Consider the following 27,795-nt stretch of genomic DNA (forward strand, 5'->3'; position numbering starts at 1 on the left):
ACATTGTCTTTTTCAGTGTGAATACTGATGAAAAATACTCATTTAGTACTTCCCCTATCTCCTCAGATTCTGCGCGCTACTTGCCGCTACTATGCTTGATTGACCCTAATCTTTCTCTAGTCATTCTTTTATTTCTGATATACGTATAGAAAGGTTTAATGTTTCTCTTGATCCTACCTGCCAGTGACTTCTCATGTCCCCTCCTGGCTCCCCTTAGCTTTCTCTTTTAGGTCTTTCCTGGCTAACTCGTAACTCTCAAGCTCCCTAACTGAGCCTTCACATCTCATCCTGATACAAGCCACCTTCTTCCTCTTGACGAGAGATTCAACTTCCTTGGTAAACCATGACTCCCTCGCTGGACCACTTCCTCCCTGCCTGGCAGGTACATAATTATCAAAGACATACAGTAGCTGTTCCTTGAATAAGCTCCATAATTTCAATTGTGCCCATCCCCTGTAGTTTCCTTCCCCATCCTATGCATCCTAAATCTTAATTGCATCATGATTTCCTTTCCCCCAGCAATAACTCTTGCCCTGTGTTATATACCTTTCCCTTTCCATCACTAATGTAAACGTAACTGAATTGTGGTCACTGTCACCATAGTGCTCACCTACCTCCCAAATCTAACACCTGACCAGGTTCTTTACCCAGTACCAAATCCAATGTGGCTTCGCCCCATGTTGCCTTGCCTACATACTGTCAGGAGACCATCCTACATACATTGGACAAAAGCTGAACCATCTAAAGTATTCAAGCTACAGTATTTCCAGTTAATATTTGGAGAAATAAAGTCCCCCATAACAACTACCCTGTTACACTCACTCCTATCCAGAATTATCTTTTCTATCCTTTCCTCTACCTCTAGAACTATTTGGAAGCCTATAGAAAACTCCCAACAGGGTGACCTCCTTTCCTGTTTCTCACCTCTGCCAATACTAACTCAGTAGCCGAGTCCTCAAAGTCTGCTGCCGTAATATTGTCCTTGACTAACAATGCCACACCTCTCCCTCTTTTACCACCTTCTCTGTTCTTAATGAAACATCTGAATCCACACACCAGCCCCCGCCTCCGGTTCAGGTGTCGGCCATCCTGTTTGTAGAGGTCCTATTTGCCCCAGAATGAGCCCCAAATATCCAGGTATCTGACACCTCCCCCCCCCCCCCCCCCACCCCGCACCACCTGTTCAGCCACATGTTCAACTCCTGTGTCTCTTTCTCAGCTCAGTAGCACAAAGCTTCCACCCTAACTCCCTGAATTTCTGTCTTACATCCCTATCCCTTTTCCTATCTGTTTCCTTTGTGCCTAAATGGACCATGACATGGGGCTGCTCCCACTTCCCCAAGGATCCTGAAAACACGATCCGAGACAGAACCCTGGCACCTGGATGGCAACACACCAACCATGAATCTGTCTCGTTCCCACAGAACATCCTATCTGCCCCCCCCCACTATGAAGTCCCCAGTGGCTAATGCTCTGCTCATCTCCTGCCTTCCCATCTGAGCATCAGGGACAGACTCTGTGCCAGAGACCTGCATCCCATTGTTTACCCCTGGTAAGTAGTCTCCTTCAGCATTATCCAAAATGGTATACTTGTTATTGAGGGAACGGCCACAGGGGTTCCCTTTCCGTCCCCTGACAGTTATCCATCTGCCCTTTTCTTTTACCTGAGGTGTGACTACCACCCTTTTAACTCCCTCTGCCTCCTGAATGATAAAAAGTTCATCCAGCTCCAGTTCCCTAACATAGTTTTTGAGGAGTTGGATTTGGGTGCAGTTCCTGCAGATGAAGTCAGCAGGGACACTAGTGGTGACCCTTGCCTCCCACATTCTGCAGGAGGAACATTCACCAGCCCTAACCACCATCCTCACTGTTGTAAATGTCCAAAGATACTGTAGAAAAATAAAGAGAAGAAACTAATTAGCTTATCAATCCTGCACACAGAACCTTTTTTTTTTGGTTATAGGAGGAGGTTGGGTGGGAGACAGTACCTAACTTAAAGTGTGTTACAGGTAGATGGGATAGTGAAGAAGGCAGTTGGTATGCTCTCCTTTTATTAGTCAGAGCATTGAGTGTAGGGGTTGGGAGGTCATGTACAGGACGTTGGTTAGGCCACTTTTGGAATATTGCGTGCAGTTCTGGTCTCCTTCCTAGTGGAAGGAATTTGTGAAACTTGAAAGGGTTCGGAAAGATTTACAAAGATGGTGCCAGGGTTGGAGGATTTGAGCTAGAGGGAGAGGCTGAATAGGCTGAGGCTGTTTCCCTGGAGCGTCGGAGGCTGAGGGGTGACCTTATAGAGGTTATAAAATGATGGGCATGGATAGGGTAAACAGACAAGATCTTTCCCTGGGGAATGGGGGAGTCCAGGACTAGAGGGCATAGGTTTAGGGTGAAAGGGGAAAGATATAAGAGGGATCTAAGGGGCAACTTTTTCACACAGAGGGTGGTGCGTGTATGGAATGAGTTGCCAGAGGAAGTGGTGGAGGCTGGTACAATTGCAACATTTTAAAAGGCTTCTGGATGGGTTTGGACAGATATTGGCCACGTGCGACTAGATTGGTTTGGAATATCTGGTCTGCATGGACGAGTTGGACTAAAGGGTCTGTTTCTGTGCTATAAGTCTCTATGGCACTAAGTAGAGTTTCGGGTAATGCAACTACCCGAGTACATTACTCCACTTACTCAGCAGACCTGTGTCCGCTCCTGCTCTGCATATTCGCAAGGTAAGTTTATGTAACTTTAAATTTAACTTCCCGGCAGGCCACTGGTCCTCGCTGTCTCTCCTCCCGCTGCTGCTGCTACTGGTAAAATCAACAGATTACTGGTGATCGTTGCTCCCAGGCACTTGACTCTCGACCATCTCCACCTCAGCACTATTGATACAAATAGGGCTGTGCCCTCCACTCTGCTTCCTGAAGTCAATGACCAGCTCTTTCATTTTGCTGATGTTGGAGTGCTTGTTGTCTTTACACCATGCCACTAAGCACTCAATCACTTTCCAGTATTCTGTCTTGTTTTAAGTCTGACCAACAACAGTGGTGCTGCCAGCAAACTTGTAAATGGAATTGGGGCAGAATTTGGCCATACACTCATGAGTGTATAAAAGTATAGAGAGCTGAGTGCACAGCCTTGCGGGGCACTAGTGTTGAAAATTATGGTAGAGAAGGTGTTGTCGCTTATTCTTCATGATTGAGGTTGAGAAAGTCAAGGATCTAGTTAGAGGGGGGAGCCTGGAGCTAGGTCCTGGAGTTTCGAGGTGTTTGGAACTATGGTGTTGAAAGCAGAACTGCAGTCAATAAGTCTACTCATAGTCTGACACTTGAAATGACTTTAGATGTGTTTGGATTTCATGACTGATCATAAGTGCTGTAATTTTCTGCTTTTCACATTGAAGTGACTTGTCCACTTTGTACAAAAGCATTCTTGATTTGTCACCTCTCCATTTTTCAGACCTTGTCTTTAACTACACTAGTCTCTGACTACTTTGCTACATATTTCTGCAAATCTGTTACACCTTGATCTTTTGAGCTAAGCTGATCTCTCACTTCTGTACTAATGTTATCTTTATTTAGCAGAAATACCGATCACCTTTTTCTAGCTTCCTGTGGCTTCTGTAGTTTCAGGTACCCATGACTATTTAGCACCCAGCTTTGGTCACCCACAGCCACATCTTCTGAAATGCTTATCAGATCACAATTGATAACACAAAAAAAATACTTGATGTGTTTTGTCGTGAACACTGCATACATTCAGATAGAGAGCAATGTAAAGTCTTGAACTCTCTCTTTTTTTTTTTGCCATTCTCTCAAACTCTGTTCTTATCTGTTTGAGCACTTTGTGCTGTGCCCTTTCCAGCCACGTTCTGATTATAGTTATCCATACGTCTATCTCTCTTCCCCCCCCCCCCCCCCGTTCTAATATCTTATCTTTTCACTTCAGTTTACCATGTGATCCCTTTCATCTTCATTATTTAATTTAAAACCCTGACAGCACTTTTTAGTAACACAACTTGCCAGGACATTGGCCCCAGCATGGTTTGGATGAAGACTGTTTCAACAGTACAGATCCCACTTTCTTCATCTACTGCTGTTCGTGGCTTATCACCTTGTCATGATGGAGAAGCTTGTGTGGTCCTGAGGTCTCGTGAGTGATGCTGTCTGGAGCTATGCTCCTGGTAGGTCACCCATGGCGGTAAGGTAGAGGGTGAGGTCCCTGACAAAGAACAGTCCAATCAAGACCACATGGTGGAACAGGCAGACGAAGTTACTTCATACTCTGTAGCTGTGAAGCTGGATGAAGGCTGCAACAAATCCATCAGCTCCAATTGTCATGGTCTCCATGTCATTGGAATCACATGGTTGATTTGTGAAGTATTGTGTGCTGCTTGGAGTGCAACATCAAGTACACGTTAAGCAAATAGATGCACAAGCGTTTTTGCTATGTGGGCTACTTCAAGTCTTTGGACGATCGGTGGAGGGTGAGGGGAGCAGGTGATGTGATGGCTGGAAGCTCCTAGTTAAGAACCGGCACGAAAGCAGTGAATACTTGATTCAGTCACTCAACGTTTGGACAGAAGCAAGAAAGTTGTTCAGTAGCAGGATTCATGTCTGAGCAGCCCTATTAAGGATCCACTCTGCTCACCCTGAACTGGGAAGGGGCTAGAAAAGGTGCCCTAAAAATAGTCTGCTTCATCCCATCCTATCTAGAAAGCCGCATCCAGAGGGATTGCCATTATGTGGTTGAAAAACATCAAGAAATGAAACTCTGAAATTTGGAGTCTCGAGTATAAGAACTCTGATGGATAACCCAAACTCAGACCAGCCTGATAGGAGAACTGCCTTTGCTGCCCAGGAACTCCAAAAGTTCAACTTTAACATCGTTGCTCTGAGCGAGACCCACAGAACTGGAGAAGGGCAACTAAAGGAAGAGCAAGGTCAATACACCCTTTTCTGGAAATGACTTGATCCCGAATAACCAGAGGATCCCTGGAGTAGGCTTTGTCATCCAAAACAGCTTACTGCAGAAGCTGACAGAGCAACCACTGGGATTCTATGAATGTCTCATGACTCTGGATCTTGACTAGCTGGATTCACAACATGCTACTGCCATCAGCATCTCTGCTCCAACTCTGGACATTGAAGACCAAGTCAAGGAGAACTTCTATGTCCTACTTGACAACGTCTTTTCCTGTGTTCCCAACAATGAGGAAACCATTCTCTTGGGTGACTTTAGTGCTAGATTCTGGGAAGATTATAAGCTTTGGACTAGAATAATAGGCAAGGAAGGAGTTGGCAAGGTCAATGCCAGTGGAACACTCCTCTTCAAATGTGCTGAACACAATCTGCTGATTACAAACACCCTATTTCGCCAGCAAAACAGGCGTAAAGTTTCCTGGCAGCATCCGCACTCCAAACACTGGCACCTCATTGACTACATCATACAATCTTGGAACCAACGAGATATACTGGTAACAAGCAGTTACTAGTGCTGACTGGGTGGGCCACGGACTCCTCTCGTCCACCATGAGAATGAAGATTTGGCCCAAAGGGAAACATCAAAATCAGAAGACTATCAAGAAATTCAATGTTGACATCCTCCAAGACATCAACCATGTACAGATGTTTCAACAAAATCTTCGAGAACAACTGCCTCAATAAATCCCACCATCCATAGAAGATCTCTGGAATCAATTGAAGAACGCTATCATCACCACCTGCAAAGAAACAGTTGGGTTCAAGACGAAAAATCATCAGGATTGATTCAATGATAATGACCAACTAGTCCAACAACTTAACGATGGAAATTCCGTGCTTTCATCCCCTTACAAAATGACCAACAATCGGCTACCAAAAGGCAACGCTATCAGGAATGTAAGGCTGCAGCCCAGAAGAGTACCTAAAACTTGAAAAAACCAATGGTGGAGGAAGAAAGATCAGGAAATCCAACAGCTAGCAAACGCCAACAACACTCGAGGCTTCAACGCAACTAAAGCTATTTTTGGCCCATTCAATCAGAGTCAAGCCCTTCTCAAAAGCAAAGATGTTTCAACCATCCTGAAGAGCAATGCTGACATCCGTCCTGGATGGAGGGAGTACTTTGAAGATCTTCTAAATCGAACTGTCCTATCTGACAGGAATGTGGTCAGCAACATTCCAACGCAGCCCGTTGATGACTCCCTAAGCAATGTACCAACACTTGAAGTCAAGGAAGCCATCAAAATCATGACAAACAACAAGGCTGCTGGACTCCATGGAATACCAGCTGAGGTGTACAAAATGGAGGTAACCCGCTTCATCATCAACTGCATCACCAACTCATCAAGATCTGGATAAACAAAGATGTCTCAGCAGACTTTAGTGAGTCAGCAATCATTACCTTCTACAAAGGGAAAACGTGCTTGATCTGAGTGTGGTAACTTATTGCGGGGGTTCCCTGTTAACAGTAACAGGAAAGTTCCTCACCTGCATCATGCGCAACCGGCTCAGCCTTTAGCTGAGAAGATCCTTCCGGAGACACAAGCCAGTTTAAGATAATCATGGAGCAATCGACATGATCTTCACTGTGACAACTACAAGAAAAATGTTGTGAACAATTTCAACCTTGTATATGATCATTCGCCTCACCAAAACCTTTGACTCTGTATCACAGGAATTCTTATGGGATGTCCTGTTCACCTATGGATGCCCTGAAAAGGACATTCGAATCGGCAGACTCCTCCACGATGGCATGCTTGCCACAGTCATGGTCAGCAACAGTAACTGTGAACCTTTTCAAGTCAGATCATGAGTAAAATAGGAATGTGTAATTGCCCTAACTTTGTCACAGTAATGATGGTGAACAGTCTTCAAGGGCAACCAACCCTCAGGATTTGAAATTGTCTACAGATCAGATGGCAGGCTTTTCAGTCTTACCCATCTTAAGTCCAAAAACCAGACCATCTGAGTTCCCTCAGAGTTCTAATATACAGAGGACAACAGTGTTTCAGCTCTCTCAGAAAACCAACTACAACAGATTCTGACAGTCTTAAACTGTGCATACACAAAACATCAACTTATCATCAATTCCAAGAAGACTCCAATCATGTATCAATCCATCAACAGCTGAGACAAATCGGATAGAGCCATTGAAATAACCGTAGAAAACGGGGACCACTTTCCGTCCCTTGGAAGTTCCCTCTTCTCCGATGTCAACTTTAATGACGAGGTCCAGCATTGTCTTCAATGTGCTGAAACAGCTTTTGGACGTCTCCAAATGAATCATTTTATGTGACATCTGGCCAGACACCAAAATGTTAGTGTACAAAGCAGTGGTGATCCCAACGCTCCTGTATGCATCTGAAACTTGGACAACATACCAGCGACATCTGAAGGCACTTGAAAAGCTCCATCAACGATGCCTTTGAAACATTTGAATATCAGCTGGGAAGTTTGCAGAACCAACGTCAGCGTACTGAATGAAGCAAAAACAACAAACAATGAAACCTGTATCATCAAGAACCAACTAAAATGGAGTGGTCATTTTATTCAGATAAAAGACGAGTGTCTGCCAGAACAAACCTTCTACTCCCAGCTTAAAGAAAGCAAACATTAAGTCTCTTCTGTTGTCCATCTCTTTTAAGACATTTCAAAAGCCAACATGGAGAAATGGAACATCATCAACAACAATTGGGAAACCAATACCAAGGACAGGAAACTCTGGCAAACCATCATCCAAGAAGGAACAGTAACCTTGGAAGCCAATAGATGTGCAGAACTAGAAGAAAATGGAAAGCAGAGCGGCAGTAACCGAAGCCTGATTGGCCATCTGGACCTACTTGTCCTGAATGCAGAAGAACTTTCAAATCCAAGGTTGGACACTCGAGCCACCTGAGAGCCCATAAATAGATCAACGGAACGAAGACCATCACCCTCGACCTTTAGGGATAGCCACAATGACGACTGCCAGTGCTCTATGAATCAAAACCCATTTCTTTCACGCCAGTCTTTGAACCATGTCTTAGACTCTAATCTTATTCACCATTTGCCAATTTGCTTGTGGCTTAGGTTTCATCCAGAGATTGATTAGTACCTTTTATAGCTTTGCTTTTCTCACTGGGCCTTTTGCTGGTCATAATCCCAATCTCTCCTTATCCTGTCCTGTCTGGATCCAGTTGTCATGGTCTGAGGTTCCAAACCTTGGAATCAGTCGCAGAACACGGCCTGTTTCTTTTCCTGAGTGTGCTGTCCCTTACTACCATGGTATTCCTATTTAATCCTCACAATTAAAAGGTTGAGATTCCCTCCCCTTCTACCACCTCTGGCATCCAGTACCCCCCTCATAATATAACATCACCCGCCCAACCATCCTAACTGCATTTAAAGTAGCTAATTATATTCTGAACTAATTAAAACTCTGGTCCTATTTGTGAATTATTATATTATTTTCATCAATCTGTTTGGACATATTTTGACCACACCCCTGGGGTAGGTGGGACTTTAAGCAGACTCTGGAGAGGGTCACTGCCACTGTGCTGCACCAGCCCCTGTTATAAACCTGTTTGTTTATAATTCCTATTTTAATTAACATTATACTTGATTGTAATTCCTTGTTTTTTTATCAGAGAAAATGCTCTCCAAATAATCATTTAGCTGCTTCACTGTGATTCTTTATGAATGTGGACTCTGCTGTTCTGGTACTAACAGGGTTTCCTCACTGTTTATAAACTGTCCTCTTGCTCTCCTGATGATCTCTGTGGGTTCCCATTCAATTCTCTGCTTATCCCATCTCCCTCTGGTTATAGACACTTCTCTCTTCCTGATGCAAAAGGAGCTTCTCAATGTTCTTGTTCCTCCACCTCTCTCTTCCTTCTCCCTTTTTCTCTCCTTTGCTCCTTATTTTTCCCATTTGTCACTTTGCCCTCCCCTTGCCATTTTGCTTCTCCCTCCACCTTCATAACGTGATTAAAATGTAGTTGTGGGAAGATTTTCAGTTTGTCTTTTAGCACTTGAGATCATTCCTAGCCATCTTTGTTTACTGGTGCAAATTTAATTAAACTCGGGGCAATTTAATATGGAATCAAATACAGGTGTATACGTCTGCTGAAGTCTTCTGTATTATTAAATTGCCTTTCAGAAGTCTAGCATTTTTTGGTTTACCTTTACTGGAAAATCATAATGTTGAGCACGTAATGGCATCAATTTAAATTTAAACATAAGGGAGATTTCAAATTAGCCGTTTGACTTCACTTTTGGTACTAACGTTCTGCTTATTTTTGTGTTTTTACAGAAAAGTTCTTTGCTTCTGCACTTCTAATTTTCTCATTTTTTTTCTCCCCTTCACCCAATCTTGCCCACTAGGTTCACGTCCCACCTCATTTGACGGAACTTTATTGCAGTGAAAGATATCAGCAATGAGGATGCCACAATGTACTAGCTAAGAGAAAACCAAATCTACAGATACATTTCGTGTGCCAAACTGGATTCTTGAAAAGCAAGTTTTGTTAATGTTCTCAAGACAAAATGAACAAGCCATGGAGAGAACGTTTTTTTTCACTTGGGAAGGGTAAAATAATTTTTGAAGATGCTGCTGCCAACTAGTGCCCACTTTTAGTTCACTTGACACTTGATTGTTTATCATAGCAATGGAGGTGGTAGAATGGTCACCCAAAGATGTGCTGGCCTGGCTCACTGAACATGGCATGCAGGAGTACACTGATGCATTTCAGAACAAGCTCGATGGCCAAGGCCTGTTAAAACTGTCTCTAGAAGATTTCCAAAGACCACCTCTGTCTCTTGTTGCATCAGACAACGGTCAGCAACTGCTAGAAAAGATAGAAACACTGAAGATGGAGCATCACATTGAAGTGCACAAGAATGGTCATGCCAATGGTCATCTTAACATGGGTTCTCTAAATGCTGACAGTGAGAATGACATCCATAATAAAACCAAAAGAACTGGCTTGGCAAATGGTTACCGAAAAGACATGATTAAAATCCCCATGCCAGAACTGGAGCAACTTCGATTTTCTCTGGAATGGTGGAAGACTGGTGTGGCTTTTCTTTATGCACTTTCTTGTTTTCTACTTACCACAGTGATGATCTCAGTTGTCCATGAACGTGTGCCTCCCAAAGAGGAGCAGCCTCCTCTACCGGACAAATTTTTTGACTACTTTAACAGGGTGGAATGGGCCTTTTCCATCTGTGAAATTAATGGCATGATACTTGTAGGATTATGGCTGGTTCAGTGGGTGCTAATGAAATACAAGTAAGTAAAATTAGCAATGACTTGTTTTCCTTTTTGATGTCTTATGTAACTTTTTCTCCAAATATGAGAGTTAGTGAGACTACATCAATTCTTGTGTATTTTAGCTTATAGTTATTTTTCCCATAACATATAGCAAGTCGGGGAATCAAATGCAGATTGGGGCTACATCCTTTCAGATAAGGAATCATTGCTACGTAACACTGGACAATTGGAATTTTAGGTTGCTGCTTTCTAATGAAAACAAGACTGCGTGTATTATAATGGACTAACCCAATTGAAGTTATTCTCATCGGAGGGTATAATAACAAAAATTAAAATATATCAGCCATGAATAAACCAAATTTAATTTGAATGTTACATTTTATACATAATTGTTTTATTTCAATTTGGACTACGGAACTTCTTTTCAGTAAACAGTTTTGTCATTTTGGTTTGGTACTGTTATAGAGCAGGCCCAACCCCTCAAAGCATTTTAAGCAGGTAGCCCAGACCGTAACTTTTTTTTTTCAAGGCAAGTGTAGATTGGATATTCCCGGAGTGAATTAGCTGGTCTGACTGAAACAGACAGACAGAATTTATTGACAAAGTTATGGAATGAAGCACAAAGAACAGAAAAAAGAATACCGGATAATTTAACCTGTCCAAAAATCCGACAGGCTATCCTGACCTAATGATGCTGTTCGAAAATAGTTGCAACAGTCCCAGTAAACATATCCCTTAGTGCATAGTAAAAATGAAACAAACCAGAGCTTACAGGCTTGAAGTTTGTGTGTGTGTGTGTGTGTGTACACTGGCTGGACTCTGCCCAGCAGCCTTTCTTGACACACATTACTGCTGAACTGAATCAAAAGCTCTTAGAATGACCCACACTAACTGCAACATCAGACTGTAATTGCCATGAAGTGGAATGAGTATTGATAATTCATGGCTAGCTACACAGCTAGCTGGCCTCTCCCCTTTGATTATACCATTTTTTTAAAAGACGTGAAAGCCTTAGGCTGGAGGCATTATTTGTTAGGTGTAACCAAAGAGGGCCCTAGTCCTTTCAAACCCAGCCTATTTGGAGCTTGGCTAATCACCCCCTCTGGAAAAACCTCAAGGGCATAGAAACCTTGTAAAAAGACTAGCATTGTGACAATGCAGGATAACTGCATTGCAGTGGTCAGTCTGTTTGAACTCCTGACTGCTTTGCACACCTGAATGTTGGTTTGAGAAACTAGTCATTTTCAGAAGTTACCAGCCATATGGTGCAGTTAAAGTTTACATCTAGTTGGCAAGATTTAGAGTTCATAGCACATCCTGGGTGATGCTAGCCATGAATTATCAATACTCATTCCATTTCATGGCAATTACAGTCTGATGTTGCAGTTAGTGTGGGTCATTCTAAGCCTAGCACTTTTACTTCATTATTGTTTAATTTCAGGAGAGGACAGAATGGATAGTATGGAATAAGATGGTATGGGAGTTAATTGGTGTTGTTTTGATTCTAATGAAACTGGATGAATTTTTCATTGAAAAGCGCTGAAAGCTTATGAATAAATGGACTTGATTAATCGATATGAGGAATTCTAGTGCCAACGTTTGAAACTGTAGAATGAGCCACTTTAGCTAACCGTGGAAGTTGAGAGTATTCTGTTGAAAAGTTTATAAGGAGGCCAGAGTCAGTAATGGCTTTTAAGACTGGGGTAAATTCAGCATCCAGCAAAGGAGGACTAAAAAGGTAGAAAATAAACTACGTGGGCAAACCAGCGAGTAATGTTAAAAACTGATAGGACCTTTTTTATATATATATATATATATATATATATATATAAAAAAAAGGTCAAAGTGAACATAGGCCCTTAGAAAATGAATCTGGGGAGACTGTTTTGGGGAACACTGAAATGCCAGAGGAGTTAAAATAATATGTTGCATCAGTCTTTATGGTGGAACACTCCACTAAATACTAAATAACACAGGGGAGAAATTAAATACCATCACTGAAGAAGTTGTATTTAAAGTAATGGGCCTAAAGACAGACAAGTCCCCTGGCCCTGATGCTTGCCTTCTGGGATCCTAAAACAGGTAACCGCAGAGATATTGGGTGCATTGGTTGGAATTTTACAAAAAATCCATTGAATTCTGGAGAAGTTCCAGAGGATTGGAAACCTGCTAATGTGACATTCCTGTTCAAAACAAGTGAGAGACAAAAACATGTAACTTGGGCCGATTTGTATATATTCTATCACTGGAAAAGTATTAGATTCAATTATTAAGGAAGTAATAATAGAATATTTGGAAAATCATAATCTAATCATGTAGAGTCTCTCTGGCTTTACTAAATTAGTCAGACATGATTTTCCTTTCATGGTGTATTCACAGAAGTCTCAACTAGAGTTGATAGAGGGGAACCAATAGATGTGTTATATTCAGACTTCCAGAAGACAATCAAAAAGTACCTCTCTAGGTTAAGTCGTACAATAAGAGCCTATGCTATTGGAAATAGTATATTGGCATAAATAGTGAATTGGCTCATAGGCAGGAAATACCAAATGGGGGGATAAAGGGTTCAATTTCAGGTGACCTGTGGGGTCAGTGGGGTTCCACAAGGATCAGTGCTGGGAGCACGACTGTTTACAAGTGTGTGTCTGTGTGTGTGTGTGTATATGAATGCCCTGGAGGAAGAATGTGAATGCACTGTAACCAGATTTGTAGAAGGCACAAAAATAGATGGAATTGTACTTTGTGCGATGGATGCAAATAATTAATAGAGAGATATTGATAGTTAAGTGGGCAAATGTTTGGCACGTGTGCAAATGCAAAGTTGTCAACATAACAGAATATTATTTAAATGGACAAAAACTGCAGAAACCTGCAACACAAAGATACTTGTGCATGACGCACTGAAGGTTAGGACATTAGTGAAGCAGGTAATCAGAGAAGCTAATGGAATGTTAGCCCTTATTTCAGGGTGGTTGGAATATAAGTGTAGGGAAGTCATATGCCAACTGTACAAGGTGCTGGTGAGACCAGGTGTCTGGAGTACTGAGTGTGGTTTCGGTCCCCTTTATTTTAGGAACGATAACATTTCATTGGAGGCAGTTCAGCGAAGGTTCATTAGGATCTCCTGTGTTATGGCAGGGTTGCCTTATGAGCAAAAATGTTTTAAAAAAATCAGCCTTGGGTGAGAGCTTCATAAAACCTTTTATAATGTTTGTATGCCTTGGAAAATTTACACAATACTGCCATGTTTAATAGTAACTTAATTATATTAATTTGAAATGTTATTATTTATTTACCCTTTTTTTTTCTCTCTCTCTCTCTGTCTCCCTCCGTCCCCATACACTCTGCCAATTAGATCTATCGTGGGCAGGCGATTCTTCTTCATAGTTGGCACGCTTTATCTGTACAGATGCATTACAATGTATGTAACAACACTTCCAGTGCCTGGCATGCACTTCAGCTGTTCTCCAAAGGTAAGTCTGATTAAATCACCACAATCGAGGATAACAAGCTACCAATTTTCACGCCACTGAAGGTGTAGAATTGTGTGTTACTGGTAAAGGTAAATGGAAAAGAAAGTACAACATTTTTACTTATTTCATGAGAAAATTAAACTTTTTTGATATGTTCTAAAGAATTTTGTATTTGGACCATATGTGTTGAAATCTAGTCCGCATTGAAGACAGAAATTAAACTTCGATGCTCTGTGAAACTTGTTTTCATTTACTTGTAGCAAATTGTGTGGACGTGCATCGAAGAGATCAAAATTGGGTGAATTTACCCTCGTATCTCATCAGAGTTGGGTGTAGTCAGTGTGGAAATGTTTTATAAACTTTTTTTGTTCATTCATTGGGCTTAACTGGCAAGGCCAATATTTATTGCCCTTGAAATGTGGTGAGGGTCCTGCCTTGAACTGCTGCAAATCAGTGTGGTATAGATACACCAACACCTAAGTAGGATGTTCCTGCCTTTGAAATAAAATAACACAATTATGTGTTCAAGTCAAGAATGTGAGAGATTTGGGAAGGCAATTGTATGTCTTGAGCATCCAGATCTTTGTCCATGGTTCTTTGGACCAAGGCTTTAATGAGATCTGGAGTAGAGTACTGGTGAACAGGTTATTACTAAATAATTGCTGCTTGAAAGTAATGCCAAGCGATTCCTTCGATCACTTTGCTGCTGAGAGAGATTAATTGGGTAATAGTTTGCTAGTTCAGTTTGTTGTGGGCAGAACAACCAGTTAATTTTGTCCAAAATAGACCTGTTTAAGCCCTTGATTTATTCCTAAGATTCTTCATCTTCTGAGTTCAGGGACCTTTTGAACATTGTTAGAGATATAGTTTACCGGTCTGTACCTTCAGAGCAATTTATGATGGTTCTCGTTGAATGGGAACAGGGAAGGATTTTTTAAAAAGTCTGTTTTGTGATATGGACATGGCTGATGAGGCCAATATTTACAGCCCTTGAAGTTAGTAGTGAAACACTAGTACATTGTAGTCATCCACAGTGCTGTTTAGAGCGGAAGAAAAACTTTCCTATATTGCAATTGATGATGATTAGATTTTTCTAATTAGCAGAGAAAGTAGCCTTGCAAACATTGTAGATTCAATAAAGTTTAGAAGTTTAGATTGGGAATCGAGTACAAACAAAAAAGATCAAAAACAAAGGTAGCTAAAAGGAATAGATTTTGAAGAAATTAGATTGAAGTGGATGGTGCCATTCTGGAACAAATTAATGAGTTTATCTGTTAAGACAAATGATAACTCAAAAGTAGCAGATCTGTTTGAAGAAGAGTAGAGATGCCCAGAAGTCCATTTGTGAAAGTAGAAGATAGATTAACAAAACTCAAGAGTGTAACACAGAAAACTCCTATGATACACTTAATCCACTTTTCTGTGTAGCGTAGGAACCCGGACAGTAAGTAATGATCTGTGAAAGAAAATAGAGGCCTTTGCAATGTGAATGTTAATGTGTACATTAAAGTCCTGTACAAAAGATCAGACAAGATCTTTGCAAGAGCAAAAACAACTTTTAAAATGTGACATCTGAAAAACAAAAAGTTGTCATTTTGGTTTTTTGATCAAAGCTGAAAGTCTACAGAGAGCTCAAGCAGGCAAAGTGAGGGTGAGTTAGCTGGCTGACAGATGTTGAGGACTGGAGGTTTAAGAATGGTGTCCTAAAGGTGGGTGTGGCATATTATGATATTAATTCTCATGCTTGGAAATTACTTTGAAAAAAAAAAGTCTTTATTACTGAGTGAGATCCAGGCTAGTCCTCCTATTGAGGGTTGGTTTACTCGGTTGGCTGGTTTGGGGTCCACAGGGTGCCAACAGCATAGTTCAGTTCTCTCACCAGCCAGTTACCGTGAAGGATTCTCCTTCTTGATCTCTCCCTTCAGCTGAGGTGTGGTGACCCTCAGGGTAAGCCACGACCAGTCATTGCTCTCTGAGAGTGCAGTCCTATGGTCTGATAAGATTATGGTGACTTTACTTAACATTTGCTTAAAAATCATGGAAATATTGCTTCTGTTTAATTCCAGAATTTTATTGGTTACGTTTACAGCAATGTGAAAAATTGTCCAGATATATCCTGTGCGCAAAAAGCAGGAGACATTTAACCCAATTACTATGTCATCAATCTACTCAATGAGCAGTTAAACCTATTAAGCAGAACTTCCTTAACAATAACCTGTTCACTGATGCTCTTTGCTTGCTGCCAGGGCCGCTCATCTCCTGACCTCCCAACAGCCTTGGTTCAAGCATAGACAAAAGAGCTGAATCCCGGAGGTGAGGTGATGCTGACGGCCCTTGGCATCATGTCACGTTTGACCAAGTGAATCGGGAAACTGCTGTTGCAAAGCTGGAGTCGATGTGAATCAAAGAGGAAAAACTTTTTCCGTTGATTGGAGTCAAATCTATCACAAAGCAAGCTGCTTGTGGTTGTTGGAGGCTAGTCACCTCCATTCTAGGATATCTCTGCAGGTGTCCCTTAAGGTAATGTAGGCCAAACTATCATGACCCTTTCCATCCTGCCCCATACCAAATGGACTGCATCCCGTCCAAGAAAGCAGCTCATCACCTTGAAGGCAACTAGGGATGGGCAATATATGCTGGCCCAGTCAGCAACTCCCATAACCCTTGAATGAATTAATAAAAACATTTTTTTCACATTGAATGCTTGTTGGTTTTTTCCACTGCCATACCCCGCTGAAGGAAAGGTGAGTTACTTCAATGTTTTGAAAACTCCAGTAGAATAGACAGCTGCCAGTTTGTGAACTTGTACAAAAGGCAGAGCTAGATAAGTTATAAATTGTTTTTGTGGGTTACCATACATTTTGTAGCAGGAACCCAGTGCAAATTCATAGCTTGAAAAATAGAATTTGTGGAGGGAAAAACAGGTCATGTTTCAAGTGTGTGATCGTGTTAACCTGAACGGTTAACTTTTGTTTTCTTTACTGATGCTGCTAGACCTATTTACTTTCCAAAATTTGCCTTTTTTTGTTTCAGATTTTCAGCTGATGCACAGCTTTGCTTTAATAAAAGTATAATTTGTACAAAATTCTGCTTTTTCTTTCTAAAATTGAGCTTGAGTTTGTTACTAAGGCAGAATATACTCCTAGTCTGGTTAAAGTCCAAGATTTATCTTAGCTGAAAGGTGTGTAAATAGGTCTGAACTTTGTTGCTTGGAATGATGTAATCGCAAGGAAGTTTTGTGAGCATTACAAGTTCTGAGATGTGTTGGATATTTGTAAGTTGGCAGCAGAAGGTTTGAGTGATCAGGCTGGTTGTGACCTGTTGCAACAGGAAGGATAATTTGGGGAGGTTGAAGACAATGTTTTGTATATGTCAAGCAGATAGTGCTGTGCTGATTGTTATCGCACTGTTATCACCTGCCTTGGACCCAGAGTTATGGTTAACCTGATGGTTAATAAATGTGCATATAGTCAAGTTCAAGATTGGCTGGGACAATTAGTTGAAATAAAGGTACCTGGGAGTAAATGATCAGGTTTTGGTCCCAACTCCACTTTCCTATCCTTTGTAAGTCATTAATCTCCTACCTCTTGCCTTTAAAAATATTCAATGCCTCTGCCTCTGCTGCTATCAGGGAAGTTAAAGGTCATATTAAATTAAGAGACTTGTTGAAAATGTAACAAATAGTTCAAAATCTTACACTGTTTCCTAGTTGCCCTTAAATATAAACATGTAAAAATATGTCAGTCATTTATATTGTCGCCTCTTCCCCTCGAGCTGTATCACTTCATAGCTCTTTGCACTACATTTCATAAGAACTATTCGTAAGAAATAGAAACAGGAGTAGGCCATTTGGCCCCTCAAACCTGTCCCAGGCCTCAATTCACTATTTTAAAAATCTATCTGCCTCTTTTTATTTGGAGAAAAGAGCATTTGTAATGATCTAGCCTCCATAACTTACTAGGGCAGAAAATTCCAGAATTCCTTCCAATCCCCAGTTTTAAATTTGTCCCCTTTTTTCTGAAACTGTGTCCCATAGTTTGAGATTCCCCCATTAGTGGAAATCACTTGCTAGTTGTTTCACCCTGGCATTGAGCTCGGGAGTGCTATGATATTTCCTGAAGGCTGAAAAGCAACCATTCACAATTATTGTTTCATGTCATTCACCCAACTTTGAATCCATGTAATTTTGGTGCCATTTTATTCCATGGGCTTTAAAGCTGCCAAAAGTCCTTTAGGCAAACACTTTATCAAATGCCTCTTGTAAGTCTGTTTACATCACATCAACTGCATTTTCCACATTGAGATTTTTTTCATGAGGTTAAAAGTCAATCAAGTTGGATAAAGATGATCAGCCTCCAACCTGTGATTTCCCTTAACAGATCCACAATTGTCAAGTGACTTTTAAAAGCTTTCTTAGCACCAAGGTTAAATTGATTGTAAGTAGCTAGAACCTCTGTATTGAGCTCTGAAAAATATTCTCATGAGACTCAGAATATTAGCTCTGTCTCTCTTGCCACATATGCTGCGAGACTGCTGAGTTTTTCCAGCACTTTGTTTTTAATTCCTGCCATTGATCCTTTTACAAGTAACTGTCTGTTAGCCTAAAAATTACTTTATCATTCCTGCTGTCTGTGACAGTCAAATTAAGCAGATGCAAGGATTCTTTCTCCCACTAGCAGTGAATCTTTATAAACATTAATATTTACAAATATTTTTCTAGCCACATCAGAGTCTTCCTATTCCAGTCCTAGCTTTCTGTTCATTTTGTCCCACATTCAAGGTTTTTCACCCTCCCCAAGGGTGGGAAGAGGCTGAAAGGATGTGCTCTCGCCCACTATCGCTGTACCTGGAGTCGACATAGAAGTTAAAGATCTTGAGAAGCACCTAGAATTCCTCAATTTACTTGTCTTTCAGTGTCAGGTTGACAAAGCATTGAGCAAGTTTCTGTACTTAAGAATTATAATTTTTGCAAATAAATAAATTCTAACATAAACAATGATCAATAGTCTTTATCAAAGTCTGTTAAAATTCTTTATAGGCAGAGAGGAAGACTCTGAAGGCAGTTCCTGTTCATAAGATTTGCTGAGATGATTCCTATCCTGATCAGAATGCTGTTTCTGTCTTTTTCTAGATGCTTTCACTTGTTTGCAGGAGGCTCAGGTTAACTGGTTAACACTCAGTTGTTCACTGACTTATTAAAAGTCTTAGTTCGCAGCAACTACTGAAGTAAATCATTATTTTTTGGGCTGAGTGTTCCTTTTTTTTTAGCTGCAAGAATATGGACAGCACCTGAGCTTGCAAAGATGTGTCCGTTTCTCCCTACCTTGGTTCACAGCCCGAAGCTGTTCAGCTACATGGGAGCGAATCTCTTGTCAGGCTGAAGGTCTTTTATCATTGAGAATCCACAGACAAATCAGCTGTGTGTTGCTAGCTGAATCTTCCCTGTATGTTTCCATTGGCTGCACCTAGTCTGCAAACCTTTTCAATACTGCTTAAATCAATAGCTGTACCAATGTCAGGTTAGTTTCAAAAATATCCCTCAAAAATACTTCGATTTGAAAGCAGTTTTTTTTTGCTTTTCAGTCCACAATCAAAATTACAGAAAATTTAAGACTGACTGACTTTACAAATGATCCATTGTATGTAATCTAAGAGATTGACAGTTAAAGTATTATTTATAGGTTTTAATGAGTTATTTTGACATTTACGTTTTTCAGGATATTATTCTCTGCTGTTGTTGATGCAGACTATTTCTTGGAATAAAACAGTACCTGCCTTTATAAGCAGTTGTGAAGTGCTTTTTGGATAATTCGGATGAAGAGGCACCAGTCAGATTGGGTTGCACTGTGTCCTATGTCGCATTCATGTCTGTCTGTGTGCTGTGTTCAGGTGTTTGTGACTACTTAGACTGCTCAAGCTCAACTTGCAACCATCACTTAGAATTGTGTGACTGTAATGTATTTTACTTTTGATTATTGATACAAGTTAAATGTGATCACTATTTTAGCATTTTGAGTTTGCTCTAGAAGGAATGAATTAACTCAGTAAAAAGTTAGCTTAAACAACCAGAAAATACTATTTCAGTACATTTTATTAGTTCACTATTCTAGAATGTTAGCCATAAACAGACAGATCAAGTAAATATTTTTATGCATTTGCGTGCATTTCCTCTTTTTTGTTTCTAAATAGGACTAAGATTTTGGGTTAAATGTGGGTTTGGTTTCATGTCAGTTTGATGTCAATATATCTGGAGACGCGCAGGTTTTGTTGCAGAGTGCCAATGGGGTATGAATTCCTGGAAGTTCATCCGGAGCAATTGAAGATTCTTGCGCAGAATGATTTTTATGAACTTCCAATAGATTTAGAATTAGACGTTTACAGCACAGAGGCTTTTCGTTTCTTCATGTCTGTCAGTTGAAAAGCAGCTACTTGGCAATTGTATCCTATAACCTAGTGTATGATGGCACTTGAGTACATATCAAGTATTTACTGATCAGCTCAACGTATAAGGGAATAATTCAGTGTGTAAATGAATATCCTATATTGGGCTTTTGCCTGGAACCTCGACTTTCCCGCTCCTCAGATGCTGTCTGACCTGCTATGCTTTTCCAGCGCCACACTTTTTGACTCTGATCACCAGCATCTGCAGCCCTCACTTTCTCCTCTGTGTACTATATTTACTATTCTAGCTACTGGAGTATTGCTTTAGTTGTCATTTGCAAAACCATGCACACATTTCTCGCTTATGACTGTGTTTTTAAGCAAATTGGATCTCTTAGAAATCCCAGACTTAACTGGATGTGGGAAGAATTCCCTGTTTGATCTTTGGTCTTTCCTGCCACTTGGGATTTCCTGTTGGAGGTTATAAGAGCAAAAATTAGATCTACCCACATATGTGAAATATTGTAATCATTTGGAAATGTCATTGGTTTTTTTTTTGAATGATTTATATCAAGATACAATTGTTAATCTCTGGTTTCTAACAATGTGAAGAATAGTGAAGAGAGCACTTAAATTTTCAAGGGCAATCTCTTTTTAGTGATTTTAATATTTGTTTAATCATTTGCAGTGGATTTGCTGCTATTGTTGACAAACATACTAGCTGTCAATGTATCCACAAACCGGGTTAGTGATCTGTTTATGTTGGTATCGGGCATAACTGGGAAAGCTAGATTATTCAACAGAAGCAAATGGCTGGAGAAATTCAGTAAGTTTGTCAGCATCTGTGGAGAGAGAGAAAGCAGATGTAAAATTTCAAAACTTCAACTCTGTTTTCTCTCCACATATGCTGCCAGACCTAGTGAACGTCTCCAAAAACTGAAACAGTTTTTGTTTCAGATTTCCAGCATGTGCAGTTCTTTGTTTTAAGGTTGATCAGGTAGACAGATCATTAACATCTTATCTTACAGGTGACAGTGCTAATGATGCAGCACTCCTTCAGCACTTAGCTAATGTGTCAGCCTAGGAAATGTGTTCAAGCGGACTCAAACACATTGCATTCTGAATCCTGATGCTAGGTCAAGGACCAAGAGGCACTAATAATTCTGAAAAATATTATCATTAGTTTAATAAGAAAGTGTAGCTGACGAAGCACAGATTCCACTGGCCACAGCTAAGGAACAAATGTGCAAGATTAAAGATGTACTCTTGTAGCGGATAAAACTTTTGATCCATCAAAGTTGTGCCCACATTAACAAATGGAAAATCAGGATATTGTGTATATTAGCCAGAAAATATGAGGCTGACATACAGAATGTTTCAATAATCAAAAAAATAGTCGTCTTAAAGTTGAGGGTTTAGAAGCCAGCTCAAATTGCTACACCATCAGAGTTGGCCAGAGATGACAATTGGAAAGGCTGCTGGTATTAAAAACTCGGAATGGTAAGAGCCAACAGTAAACAAAAATGATGGCTTCACCTTTGCCTCTACTGAGCTTAACAGTTAACATTGTGCAAAGCAGTGTTGAAATAGAGGTGTGAAGTAAGAAGGTAAAGTTGGATGTTATCAGCACACGTACAGAAACTAGAGCTCTTTTGATGCAGTGGTTAGTGTTTGTATCTGAGCCGGGAGGCTTGGGTTCAAGAGCCCCCCCCCCCCCGCCTGCTTTGGAAATGCATAATAACATCTGAACAGGTTGATTTTAAAAGACATCAACATGTAGAAACCTACTATATTTGCTTGAGTGTTGGATATTGAACACCCTTCGTATCAGCTCGCAAACTTACTCAGAAGCAGGATCAACCAAATAACCACACTATTTTTGATCAGTGCAAATATTCAAAAGCATCTTTCCTATATTTTTGAAAGAAAAGCAGATGTGCTAGAAACATTGGGCAGTTCTGGCAGCATCTGTAGAGATAAAAGTAAGGTTAACATTTAGAGTCCAATGATCCATCATCCGTACTGATCCTACAAAGGGTCACTGGATTCCCAACGTGTAACCCGTTTTTCTCTTTACATGGGCTGTTGGACATTCTGAACTTCACCAGCACTTCACATTTTTATTTGATTTCCAGTGTCCACAGTTTTGTCTTTGTCCTTCATTTGAAAGGAATGTGATCTCCATTATCATTTGGATTCCTAGAAAGTGGTAATGAGGTATGAGATTGCAAGCAAGAAGCAACATCCATGAGCAAATGCTATAATAGGAATGAAATCAAACTGAGAACATTAGTTTCTTTAAGTTTCTACATTGCTTTCATGCCAAGGCTGCAATTATTTATTGCCAGGACCTTGTTGCCTGAGAAAGTGATTATTGGCTGCCTTGAGTATTAATTTTTTTCATACTTGCGCAGCTTGTTGGGCAATTTTAGAGAGTATCAAGAGTTAATCAACTAAAACCAGATCTGGTTTCCTTCCCTAGAGAGCATTAGGTAACATCCATGGTCATCCATCTTATTCTGAAGTCAGTTTACAAATTGTCTGATTTATGGAAGTCAGTTTTGGTAGTAGGATTTAAACTTGGTCTTTTGAGCTATTTATTAAATCAAAGATCTACTTATTTCCCCTATTCATGCACCATGCAAATGGAAACATTGAGGAACACATTCTGTTCTATGGTGGGAAATGAACAAATGATAGGACCTTGGTAAAGGCTTTAATTGCACCAATATGGTTTGTCTAAATCTGAAGTGATGAGAGAGGATGTTGCAAAAGTATGACCACATTTGTCAGTTAATTCCCCTTCTTATTGTGTTGTGTTACTTGCTGTTGCTCTTAAGAGCAGCAAATTGATTTCATTGTAAATGTATGCAACTTGATGCCATAGTACCAGAAATATAAAGTTAGTTTGATTTTAAGTAGTTTGGATGTTTTGGATCGTAGTGCATCTGAGAAATGTCTGAAAAATAATAAAGTACAATAGCATTGTGTCTTTTTAATATTTGCTGTGTTGCAGTCTACAAACTAAGAGGAAGACATCATAGTTTATTCCAACAAAATTCGTGACAGGCATTTCTTTGAGGCCAGTAATTGGGGACAAAGTAATCAAGTGCTGTGCAAGGAAACAGCCTTTTGAGATGGGTCTGAGTGTGTGTATATGGCTAAATGCTGACCTAATTTGTATGTTAAGATAATGATGTGGAGTACTTAGTGCTTGGAGAAGGATTGAGTCAAACCAGTCAGCATCAATTAGCAACTGTTGATCACTATGTCATCACAAAGCCTGAATGGTTTCTCATCCTGGAGAATGCCCCTTGAAACACTCCAAATTTGCATTTCATTGAAGCAAAGTTATTGTACCCAGCAGAGTGCAAATAGTTTGTTGTGGTTCAAAGCAGACTATTGCAAGAACCATGTTGTTTCACGTTTTGTGTGTAATATTTGATTAGCCCAAGTAATTTTATTTCAGTTTGATTGAAGACATTTGTTTTTCTTTCTTATTTTGCAGCTGTTTGGAGATATGGAAGCACAGTTTAGGAGAATTATGAAGATGATAGCTGGAGGTGGGCTGTCAATCACAGGGGCGCACACCATGTGTGGAGACTACCTGTACAGTGGCCACACTGTTATGTTAACACTCACCTACTTATTTATCAAAGAGTGTAAGTTCCTTTATTTTTGAAAAAGAATTTATGTTGACTATTTTTTTTCTTTTTAAATTTTGAGCGTGTTTGTACTTTATCAAGATAGTTCATTGATCCTCCATGCCAAATTGAGGGGCAACAAGGTAGTGGTTTTAAGGTGCTGAAGGTTCCCCAAAACCATAGATTCAAGTGATTCTGGCATGTTTTCTTACATCTGAGGTATGCTGGAATGATGGAGGTTCTATACTCTGCATTTAGTGATGAGTGAGAGCATTTCTTGGTGCAATTGAGATTCAGTGCAAACTTGATTTTGAAGTGCTTGTAACAGTAGAAAGCCAGAGAGCTCTGTGGAATGCAAAGATCTTTATGCTGGTATCAATTTGTTCTTGTCGTTACTTTTTGCCCATTGAACAAGTGCAGCATATCACAATATGGAGCAGGGGTCACTGGCGCACACATGCTACCAAAATCTATAGTGTGCCACAAGTTCCATTATTGGGAAAACAAGCGATTTTGATTACACCAGCCCTAATATTCCATTTACTGTAGTTTATCCTGTGGTCTCAGTGTACCTTGTAACTTTGACCGTTTCAAATTTAGCTCATCTGACATTAATGTAGCTTGTGTTACGGGTTCCACATTCATGACATTCCAATTAAATGTGCAGGCTACCCAACAAGTTGCTCATTTGAATATAAATTGGATTGCGAAGCCTCATTTCTTCTAATAATACATTGGTTTTTCCCATTTCTAATGTTCGTTCTCTTACCAGTTTTTTTTGTTTTGTGCACTTACGTATACGGCCATGCTTCATTTCTGTCAAAACTCCTTCTCAAATATTTGTAGTATGTTAACATTTCCTGGATGTTCTCCAGTGCCAAAGCAATTTAATGTGACTGTTTTAAAAAGCCCTTGAACTCTTCTGTTTTCGTTGAAATACAAATTCAGATCGTGCATGTTACTTTTCATGAAACCATCATTGTTTTATTAATATTGCCATCAATCTGATTTTTTAAAACACACTTTAGCAGAATTTGAAACAATTAAAAGACCTGCATATGAATGTAGTCTAACAAGGTGGTAACATGTTGATTGACCTGTGCTGTTGAAAAATGAACTTTAGTGTTATCCTTTATTTCTGCTTCCTGTCTCTTTAAGTTATTAGTTTTCCTCAAGTCAACTTTGATTAATATTTGAGGTTTCATTTTGAGATTCTGTTCCCACTGTCTGAAGTTATGTGAATATTCCTTTACTTTCACTTCTTTTTTTTGTGGAAAAGCATGTAAGGAAATGTACCAAATAATTTAAATCATTTAGCACTCCCAGTAGCTCTGTGAATTGTGGACAAATTGATGCAATATAGATGCACATCAGTGTGAAAGAGCCCAGCTTTGATTATGTTCTATGGACTTCAGTAAGGCGTTCGACAAGGTTCCACATGGGAGACTGATTCGCAAGGTTAGATCTCATGGAATACAGAGAGAACTAGCCATTTGGATACTGACCTGGCTCAAAGGTAGAAGACAGAGGGTGATGGTGGAGGGTTGTTTTTCAGACTGGAGGCCTGTGACCAGTGGAGTGCCACAAGGATCGGTACTGGGTCCTCTACTTTTTATCATTTACATAAATGATTTGGATGCGAGCATTAGAGGTACAGTTAGTAAGTTTGCAGCTGACACCAAAATTGGAGATGTAGTGGACAGCAAAGAGGGTTACCTCAGATTGCAACAGGATCTTGACCAGATGGGCCAATGGGTTGAGAAGTGGCAGATGGAGTTTAATTCAGATAAATGCGAGGTGCTGCATTTTGGGAAAGCAAATCTTAGCAGGACTTATACACTTAATGGTAAGGTCTGAGGGAGTGTTGCTGAACAAAGAGACCTTGGAATGCAGGTTCATAGCTCCTTGAAAGTGGAGTCGCAGGTAGATAGGATAGTGAAGGCAGCGTTTGGTATGCTTTCCTTTATTGGTCAGAGTATTGAGTACAGGAGTTGGGAGGTCATGTTGCGGCTGTACAGGACATTGGTTAGGCCACTGTTGGAATATTGCGTGCAATTCTGGTCTCCTTCCTATCAGAAAGATGTTGTGAAACTTGAAAGGGTTCAGAAGAGATTTACAAAGAAGTTGCCAGGGTTGGAGGATTTGAGCTCTTTGGAGAGGCTGAACTGGCTGCGGCTGTTTTTCCTAGAGCGTTCAGAGGCTGAGGGGGTGACTTTTATAGAGGTTTACAAAATCATGAGGGGCATGGATAGGGTAAATAGGCAAAGTCTTTTCCCAGAGAGTCCAGAACTAGAGGGCATAGGTTTAGGGTGAGAGGGAAAGATATAAAAGAGACCTAAGAGGCAACTTTTTCATGCAGAGAGTGGTACATGTATGGAATGAGCTGCCAGAGGATGTGGTGGAGGCTGGTACAATTGCAACATTTAAGAGGCATTTGGATAGGTATATAAATAGGAAGGGTTTGGAGGGATATGGGCCTGGTGTTGGCAGGTAGGACTAGATTGGGTTGGGATATCTGGTTGGCATGGATGGGTTGGACCAAAGGGTCTGTTTCCATGCTGTACATCTCTATGACTCTGACTCTATTCCGAAGGGACCACAGTGGAAGCATTATTGTTAGTCTCAACCCCAGACCAGGGAGGAGGAGGAGCACACGCACACGCACACGCACACGCACACGCACACCTCAAATGATGAGCACTGTTAGACCAAGTATTGGAGGGCAGTATTAGATTTGTCTCACCTATTAATCTATTCAGCATTTGTTCCCTAGGAATCCATAGGACGACCTTTCTAATCAAGAGATCAGAGTGATAACCATGTCCCAATTTGCACTGAGAGAGAGATCCCTCTGCCTCTTGTGTTTCTGTTCTTCTTTCTCTTAGTTATTGTGACTTTCTTGCTGATCCTCTTGACATTCACTGTTGTCATATTATCACCCCATCATTTTGCCTTTGCCTTTGAATACTGTTTTAAGGAATCAGTTGAGTTTTTTCCCTGTAAAGTACGTTGCTGTACTGTTGCCATGGCAGAGGCAAATGTTACAGTGATGATGAGTTGAGGGGTTTTCAATTAAGAATGATTTATTTTAGACTTTGTGTCTTGGAACATTTTACATGTTATTTCTTAAATGGTAAACCAGAGAAATAAAAATTTTAAATTCTCAATGTTTTTACATCAAATATCTCAAAGTACTTTAAACAATTAAATGCATAGAATGTAGTCTCTTTTCTACAACTATAAAATGTACAGACATTTTAAAAGCCAGTTGAGATTGATGAAGAAAAAATGTTCATGTCGTGGAATTTATAGTGAGCACTTGTGACGGCCTCACCAACCACAGATTGTTTTAACCATAGATTGACTTCAAATCCTAGTTGAAAGTGTTTAAAAAACAGTGAATGGAGAAATATGAACTGAGCCAAGCTTGATGCAAACAATGAGCCGGAGATGAAGGAGTATGATGCCTTGGGATATGAGAGAATAGACTCTGATGCATAGGCAAACTGTTCAAGGTACTAAAATTGCTGGAGTGGCACTGGGAGAGCCAAAGTATAGAAGTGGTGCCTCAGGAATACAGCAGCAATACACATGTGGGTATTAGTGTTTAATGTGCACAGAGATGTCAAGATATTTTAGCAATATACAGCAAAATGAATATAGTAGTATAAAGCATCTTTAACTAGATTGGCCCCTGTTTTAGAAATCAGGTTTTACAGCTATGTTACAAATCCACCAAGGAGGAAGTGTGAGAAAAATCTTGTGTAACTATGTAACCAATGAAAAAGATTTTGGGAGAGTTGGGAAGAATTAATAAGTTTGGATAAGTACTGGGCTATTCGAGCAGTTGGAAGCAAGAACTTATCTATATTGTGTCTATGTAGGATTTATATTGTATTTTGAAAGAGTTTTATTTTCCTTATCAATAATATAAATAAAGTACTGATAGTTTTTACCCACTGCTCTATGACTGCAGATGCTGGAAACCAGAGTTTAGTTTTGAGTGGTGCTGGAAAAGCACAGCAGTTCAGGCAGCATCCGAGGAGCAGGAAAATCGACATTTCAGGCAAAAGCCT

The 27,795-nt window shown here is 40.2% G+C and overlaps 1 protein-coding gene across 10 annotated transcripts in view; it reads left to right on the forward strand.

Annotated features, from left to right (window-relative positions):
* sgms1b (sphingomyelin synthase 1b) overlaps positions 1-27,795 on the forward strand; it is a 185,629-nt gene that overhangs the window by 152,422 nt on the left and 5,412 nt on the right. For all 10 annotated transcript variants that reach the window (XM_072557846.1, XM_072557851.1, XM_072557847.1 and 7 more), the window contains 3 exons: positions 9,333-10,239; positions 13,577-13,694; positions 23,584-23,737. In XM_072557846.1, the coding sequence (XP_072413947.1) occupies positions 9,617-10,239; positions 13,577-13,694; positions 23,584-23,737 (895 nt within the window). In that variant the 5' untranslated portion in view covers positions 9,333-9,616. The remainder of the gene's footprint in view (positions 1-9,332; positions 10,240-13,576; positions 13,695-23,583; positions 23,738-27,795) is intronic.

Source organism: Chiloscyllium punctatum, chromosome 38 (assembly GCF_047496795.1).
Source record: "Chiloscyllium punctatum isolate Juve2018m chromosome 38, sChiPun1.3, whole genome shotgun sequence".
Lineage (NCBI taxonomy): Eukaryota > Metazoa > Chordata > Chondrichthyes > Orectolobiformes > Hemiscylliidae > Chiloscyllium > Chiloscyllium punctatum.